Source organism: Oncorhynchus masou, chromosome 19, assembly GCF_036934945.1.
Source record: "Oncorhynchus masou masou isolate Uvic2021 chromosome 19, UVic_Omas_1.1, whole genome shotgun sequence".
Lineage (NCBI taxonomy): Eukaryota > Metazoa > Chordata > Actinopteri > Salmoniformes > Salmonidae > Oncorhynchus > Oncorhynchus masou.
The window spans coordinates 34,505,370-34,512,869 of NC_088230.1; the positions used below are offsets into that span (position 1 = coordinate 34,505,370).

Below are 7,500 nucleotides of genomic sequence, written 5' to 3' on the forward strand. Positions count from 1 at the left end.
CTATCAGATTTATGTAGCAACAGAGTGCTTATTTTTATTCATTCTGGATAGTCACCAGTTGAAATATCCTGGGGTAAGGAATGTGTTTTGGATTTTCAAGTCTCTCAGTCGAGCACCTGATCTCCCCTTTTTGAGTTTAAGCTGGGCTGAAGTGCGTTTGGCTATACCTTCTTTACGCATATAAGTGAATTTGTCCCAATACTTTTGGTTCCCTTGAAGTGGTGGACTATGCACAAAAAGTTCTGGAATTTCAAATAGTTCACACTATATGGATGAAAATACCCTCAAATTAAAGCTGACAGTCTGAACTTTAACCTCGTAGTTATTGTATCATTTTAAGTCCAAAGTGCCGGAGTCAAAACAGCAAAGAACGTGTCACTGTCTAATACTTTTGGAGCTCATTGTATTTCTCTCTCTTTCTCTTCATTGCTTGATCTCTTTTTTTCTCACTTACTCTCTCTCTCTCTCTCTCTCTCTCTCTCTCTCTCTCTCCTCTCTCTCTCTATCTCTCTCTCTCTCTCTCTCTCTCTCTCTCTCTCTCTCCTCTCTCTCTCTCTCTCTCTCTCTCTTTCTCTCTGCTTATAGTTACAGTCACGTCAGGAATTGAGTTCATTTCAAATTATGCCACCCACCCATCTTAAATGTCCCTGGCAACTGAAATGAGGCTTTGATGCCAGGGCTAAGGAGACACACGGTCACAAGGCCCATACTGAAACACAGAAACACACCGAAACAGGCCTCATCAGGTGATATCCTGGCCTGGCTAGGTTAGAACTACATATTTGTCTTCCTCTTTTATGACATGGAAATGACTTGGCCCTGTTCCAAGATACCGTTTAAGAGAAAAATGCTGTGTGAAAAAACACTTAGAATCACTTCAGGGCAATAGCCAGGAGGTCAGAGGTCAGGGAATGGACTGGGAAGACAGACATGATGGAGGATTATGTGCAACTAAGAAACCATGTGAAACTCTAGGCTCTGCATCCCAAATGGCACCTTATTCCCTATGTAGTACACTACTTTAGACCAGGGCCCTATTCCCTATATAGTGCACTACTTTAGACCAGAGCCCTATTCCCTATGTAGTACACTACTTTAGACCAGGGCCCTATTCCCTATATAGTGCACTACTTTAGACCAGAGCCCTATTCCCTATATAGTACACTACTTTAGATCAGAGCCCTATTCCCTATATACTACACTACTTTTGACCAGAGCCCTATTCCCTATATAGTACACTACTTTTGACCAGAGCCCTATGGGAATAGGGGGTCTTTTGGGACCCATATTTTGTGTAACCGCCTGGCTGTAGCAGATGTGACTAGAAGTTTAGCCATACGCACGCACGCACGCACGCACACACACACACACACACACACACACACACACACACACACACACACACACACACACACACACACACACACACACACACACACACACACACACACACACACACACACACACACACACACACTGGAGGGAATGCGGCTGGAAGACGATAGAGGCAGGCTCTGCTAAGCTCCTCTCCCAGACATCAACACCTCTCCTTGGGTACCCGCTCAGACAGAATGCACTGAGAGTCACTGGAGCTTCAAGCTTCCTGCAGGCCCTCTGGGAGAAGATGTCTATACCGTAACCTATTGGTTACATCAGGGTATTGTTACAGAGGAATCGTCCTTTATGAATTTACACCATGGGACTTCACTGTAAAACCACCAGGAGAGAATGTAAAACCACCAGGAGAGAATGTAAAACCACCAGGAGAGAATGTAAAACCACCAGGAGAGAATGTAAAACAACCAGGAGAGAATGTAAAACCACCAGGAGAGAATGTAAAACAACCAGGAGAGAATGTAAAACCACCAGGAGAGAATGTAAAACAACCAGGAGAGAATGTAAAACCACCAGGAGAGAATGTAAAACAACCAGGAGAGAATGTAAAATCACCAGGAGAGAATGTAAAACCACCAGGAGAGAATGTAAAACCACCAGGAGAGAATGTAAAACAACCAGGAGAGAATGTAAAACAACCAGGAGAGAATGTAAAACCACCAGGAGAGAATGTAAAACAACCAGGAGAGAATGACTTATGGTTATTGATGACAGTGTCAACAGTGTAGAGAATGAGACCTGCAGTACTGTCACCTGGGTTAGGAGAGGCTTCTCTTTATAGACTCTCTGAGGACAATACACCTGGGTTAGGAGAGGCTTCTCTTTATAGACTCTCTGGGGACAATACACCTGGGTTAGGAGAGGCTTCTCTTTATAGACTCTCTGAGGACAATACACCTGGGTTAGGAGAGGCTTCTCTTTATAGACTCTCTGAGGACAATACACCTGGGTTAGGAGAGGCTTCTCTTTATAGACTCTCTGAGGACAATACACCTGGGTTAGGAGAGGCTTCTCTTTATAGACTCTCTGGGGACAATACACCTGGGTTAGGAGTGGCTTCTCTTTATAGACTCTCTGGGGACAATACACCTGGGTTAGGAGAGGCTTCTCTTTATAGACTCTCTGGAGACAATACACCTGGGTTAGGAGAGGCTTCTCTTTATAGACTCTCTGGGGACAATACACCTGGGTTAGGAGTGGCTTCTCTTTATAGACTCTCTGGAGACAATACACCTGGGTTAGGAGAGGCTTCTCTTTATAGACTCTCTGAGGACAATACACCTGGGTTAGGAGAGGCTTCTCTTTATAGACTCTCTGGGGACAATACACCTGGGTTCACACGAACAGACACACGAACACACGAACACACACACACACACGCACGCACACACGCACGCACGCACGCACGCACGCACGCACACACACACACACACACACACACACACACACACACACACACACACACACACACACACACACACACACACACACACACACACACACACACACACACACACGTCCCCACTCAACATAAACATCTGTCGTGGGGTGGATGTGGCCTACCTTCTTGCATGCTTGTAGTGAGGTTCCCATACAGCAGAAGCTATTGCAGAGAACAGCGAGCTGCACCGGAAACCCATAGTCCGCTGTGAAACGGTTCATAGCTTCACTCATAGTGTGTCGGCCACGCCTTCACTCACTCATCTCAGCTCCCAGATAAGACTGAGGGTCTGAGGTGTTTGGTTGGTTTATTTGTTGCGGAAGGTTTACAGCAACACAGCTGCCTGCTTGTGTGGTGAGACTAAACAGTATGCTTAACATTAAGCAGGGTCTCTGGTGTGGTATGGAATTATGGCATTTTGCAGGTAATGTTATCTGAAACATGAAGGAAAAACATCATTTGTTATTGACTTTAGTTTTGTACAATACAGTTTGTGCTGTTGACGATCAGATGTAGTGTGTTCCAGAACTGTTCCATGATGACATCTTGATTAACATCTCCCCACCCCCTTTTCATCTTCCCCCACAGCCGAGGCCAATCATGAGTTGGGGGTGGGAACTCGCTCCCCGGAGCCGTCCACTCCCAGCCCCACTCCGAGGAGGGCGGGGCCAGGGGAGCATGATCTCTTGACCTGTGGGAGGTGCCAGACCAAATTCCCTCTGGGAGACATCCTGGTCTTCATAGAGCATAAGAGACGGCGGTGCAGTGTGGGAGGCCGCGCCCCTGGGGGTTTCTCCAAACCGGGTGAAAGGGGGAACCCCGTCTTGCTGCGGGGAGGGGCGGTGCCGGTGGAGGTGGGGGTGCAGGTGACCCCTCATGGGGAGGAAGAAGAGGAGAGGAGGCTGACGCCCGCTAAAGGAATCTGTCCCAAGCAGGAAAGAGGGAACACAGGTAGGAAATCAGAACTCACTCTGAGCTTTGCCCCTCAATTACAAAGACACACACACACACACACACACAGCTTCACGGCCCCAGCTCTAAAGCTGCCTGAAGGACTCCTGCTGTTGTAACCAATTGTGCCAGGACGTGACAGAGCCCTGTGTGTGTGTGTGTGTGTGTGTGTGTGTGTGTGTGTGTGTGTGTGTGTGTGTGTGTGTGTGTGTGTGTGTGTGTGTGTGTGTGTGTGTGTGTGTGTGTGTGTGTGTGTGTGTGTGTGTGTGTGTGTGTGTGTGTGCGTTCATAAGGAGATTCCACTGCATCAAAAGGTTAAGAAAGCTGATTATAATGCTGTGGCTGGGAGGTGCAGAGAAGAGGATTAATAAAGAGGATATAGGACCATTCATCTGGATTAAAGAGACTGTTTAGTATTAGCAAGTGGAGCTGCAGGGGGACAAGCTCAAAGTTATCAGGTCACAAAGTCATCACTACAGGAACTCAAACTGCTGGACTGGAGACAGTGGAATGGGTGGAATGGGTGGATTGGGGAATTGAGTAAGTCAAGTCAGTCAATTGCAGAGAGACCATAAAGAAGACCGTATGACGAGGAAGTCTGTTCCCACTTATTGCAAAAAAATATATATTGCTACACAACTCAACACGCTGGTAATACAGACTGAGAGAAATAGACACGTTTTGAGTTTATCCCAAATCAATGTATTTATTGCTACACAACTCAACACGCTGGTATTACAGACTGAGAGAAATAGACACGTTTTGAGTTTATCCCAAATCAATGTATTTATTGCTACACAACTCAACACGCTGGTAATACAGACTGAGAGAAATAGACACTTTTTGAGTTTATCCCAAATCAATGTATTTATTGCTACACAACTCAACACGCTGGTAATACAGACTGAGAGAAATAGACACGTTTTGAGTTTATCCCAAATCAATGTATTTATTACTACACAACTCCACACGCTGGTAGACACATTTTGAGTTTATCCTAAATCAACGTATTTATTGCTACACAACTCAACACGCTGGTAATACAGACTGAGAGAAATAGACACGTTTTGAGTTTATCCCAAATCAATGTATTTATTACTACACAACTCCACACGCTGGTAGACACATTTTGAGTTTATCCTAAATCAACGTATTTATTGCTACACAACTCAACACGCTGGTAATACAGACTGAGAGAAATAGACACGTTTTGAGTTTATCCCAAATCAATGTATTTATTGCTACACAACTCAACACGCTGGTAATACAGACTGAGAGAAATAGACACGTTTTGAGTTTATCCTAAATCAATGTATTTATTGCTACACAACTCAACACGCTGGTATTACAGACTGAGAGAAATAGACACGTTTTGAGTTTATCCCAAATCAATTCATTTAGAAGCAACGTGAGTCAGAATCAGATCCCACCCAGTTGAATTCCTTTCTTCCATCTCCACAGTACTAGTGACCTTCCCTTGATCTATTTCACTGGAGGAAAAGTCAACCTTATCTCTGGGAATGCAGGACAAGGAACCACTCCGGGGCTGAATTAATGAATTAAACAGTTCAAGAGCGTTTCAAGCTTTACTCAACACATTAGATTGCCACTTAGAGCCGTGTTCTTAAGTTTCAGCCAAACCAGATTATATTTAATAGGGCTAATTAGATCCAACATGGCTGCCAGACAGAGCCGAGTGCATAGGGGGCCCGAGGTGGAAGGAACAGAACACATGCTAGCCTATATGGGTCACAGAGAGCAGAGCACTGTGGTTAGGAAGGGAGGGAGTCTGGGAGAAGGGCTCACCCAGGGTCTGTGAAACGTAAACACACACACACACACACACACACACACACACACACACACACACACACACACACACACACACACACACACACACACACACACACACACACACACACACACACACACACACACACACACACACACACACACACATACACACGCAGAAACACAGACATACAAACACACAAAAATACAGGCAGGCATGTCCAACAGCACGCACGTCTGCCCACATGCACACACTCACACACTCAGGAACACGCTTTAACCCCTTCCTCTCCTGACTGAGACAAAGACAGATGAGCGGTTTCGTTTTGTAACATCCTGCCTTGGCTTTGTTCTGTGTCATCCGCTTAGACTACAAGGATGCTGCAAGGCACGTTAAACTGGAGAAGACACACGCACACACACACTTCACTCCACTGAGACAAAGACAGACACACACACACACACATCCTGCACTTGGCACACTGTGTCATCACGCTTAGACTACAAGGATGCTGCAAGGCACACACACACACACACACACACACACACACACACACACACACACACACACACACACACACACACACACACACACACACACACACACACACACAATGTTGGATGAAAATAGTCCTTCAGTATCCTGTTTTTTTCCTTGCTTTTCTCTCACTGATGCAAACCTGTGAGCCGTGTGTGTGTCACAGGTGGCTGGTGGCACCTTAATTGGGGAGTACGGGCTCACGGTACTGGCCAGACTGGAATGATATGTGTTTGATAACACTCCATTCATTCTACTATGTAATTATGTTGTATTTATGATGTATTTATGATGTCATTATTATGAGTCGTCCTCCCCTTTACCAGCCTCATGTGGTGTGTGTGTACGGTTGAGACAGTGGTATGTGTTTGAGATGTGTGTGTGTGTGTGTGTGTGTGTGTGTGTGTGTGTGTGTGTGTGTGTGTGTGTGTGTGTGTGTGTGTGTGTGTGTGTAAGTGTGTGTGTGTGTGTGTGTGTGTGTGTGTGTGTGTGTGTGTGTAAGTGTGTGTGTGTGTGTGTGTGTGTGTGTGTGTGTGTGTGTGTGTGTGTGTGTGTGTGTGTGTGTGTGTGTGTGTGTGTGTGTGTGTGTGTGTGTGTGGAGATTGCAGCCAGGTCACCCTTTATACAGGTCAGTGTTCAACGTCCGTGTCTGAGGATGATGATGAAGTGGAAACCTTCACGTAGGTTTGGGTTTAGAGGGATGGACGTAAGCAGCAGCCTCTGGTTCCGAAGGTTGCCAAGTGATAGAAAGTTGTTTTTGAGATTTATTGTTTTAAGCCTTCCTAAATCTTAACCTTAACCATTCAGAGTTAATGCCTAAACTTCACCTCAAAAACACTTTGAAATGTAACACTTGGAACAACTTCGACATTTCTCTCTCTCTCTCTCTCTCTCTCTCTCTCTCTCTCTCTCTCTCTCTCTCTCTCTCTCTCTCTCTCTCTCTGTCTCCCTTTCTCTCTCTCTTTGTCTCTCTCTCTCTCTCTCTCTCTCTCTCTCTCTCTGTCTCCCTTTCTCTCTCTCTTTGTCTCTCTCTCTCTCTCTCTCTTTGATCTGACTGGGTTGAGCTTGGTCTCTAAAGCTCTAGTTTAAGGCCCCAGACATTTCATTACTCTGTGGTGATATATTGTACAGTGTGGTAGAGACGTGTCAGCAGCAGTGAGTGCTGTAGTTATTGTATGGGGTAGTTATCATGTTAACAGTAGTAGTATAGCAGAATCACAGCAGTAGAGTGTATAACGTCCCTTGGTATTCCAGTATCAAGAAGTGTATTTGAATGTGTCAGTGCATTCTCTCTCTATTCTCAGTTTTCCTCTCTTCTCTCTCTCTTCCCTCATCTCTCTTCTCTCTCTCTTCCCTCTTTTCTCCCTGCCCTGCCACCCATTGC

The 7,500-nt window shown here is 45.5% G+C and overlaps 1 protein-coding gene across 2 annotated transcripts in view; it reads left to right on the plus strand.

Moving 5' to 3' along the window:
• Positions 1–7,500, plus strand: part of LOC135506221 (B-cell lymphoma/leukemia 11B-like) — a 49,931-nt gene that overhangs the window by 19,523 nt on the left and 22,908 nt on the right. The window contains exons 1-2 of one of the 2 annotated variants that reach the window (XM_064925740.1): positions 3,160–3,260; positions 3,425–3,787. In XM_064925740.1, coding sequence (XP_064781812.1) covers positions 3,206–3,260; positions 3,425–3,787 — 418 coding nt within the window. In that variant the 5' untranslated portion in view covers positions 3,160–3,205. Of the gene's footprint in view, positions 1–3,159; positions 3,261–3,424; positions 3,788–7,500 lie in introns of those variants that run through there. The other variant, XM_064925739.1, reaches the window with a different exon arrangement.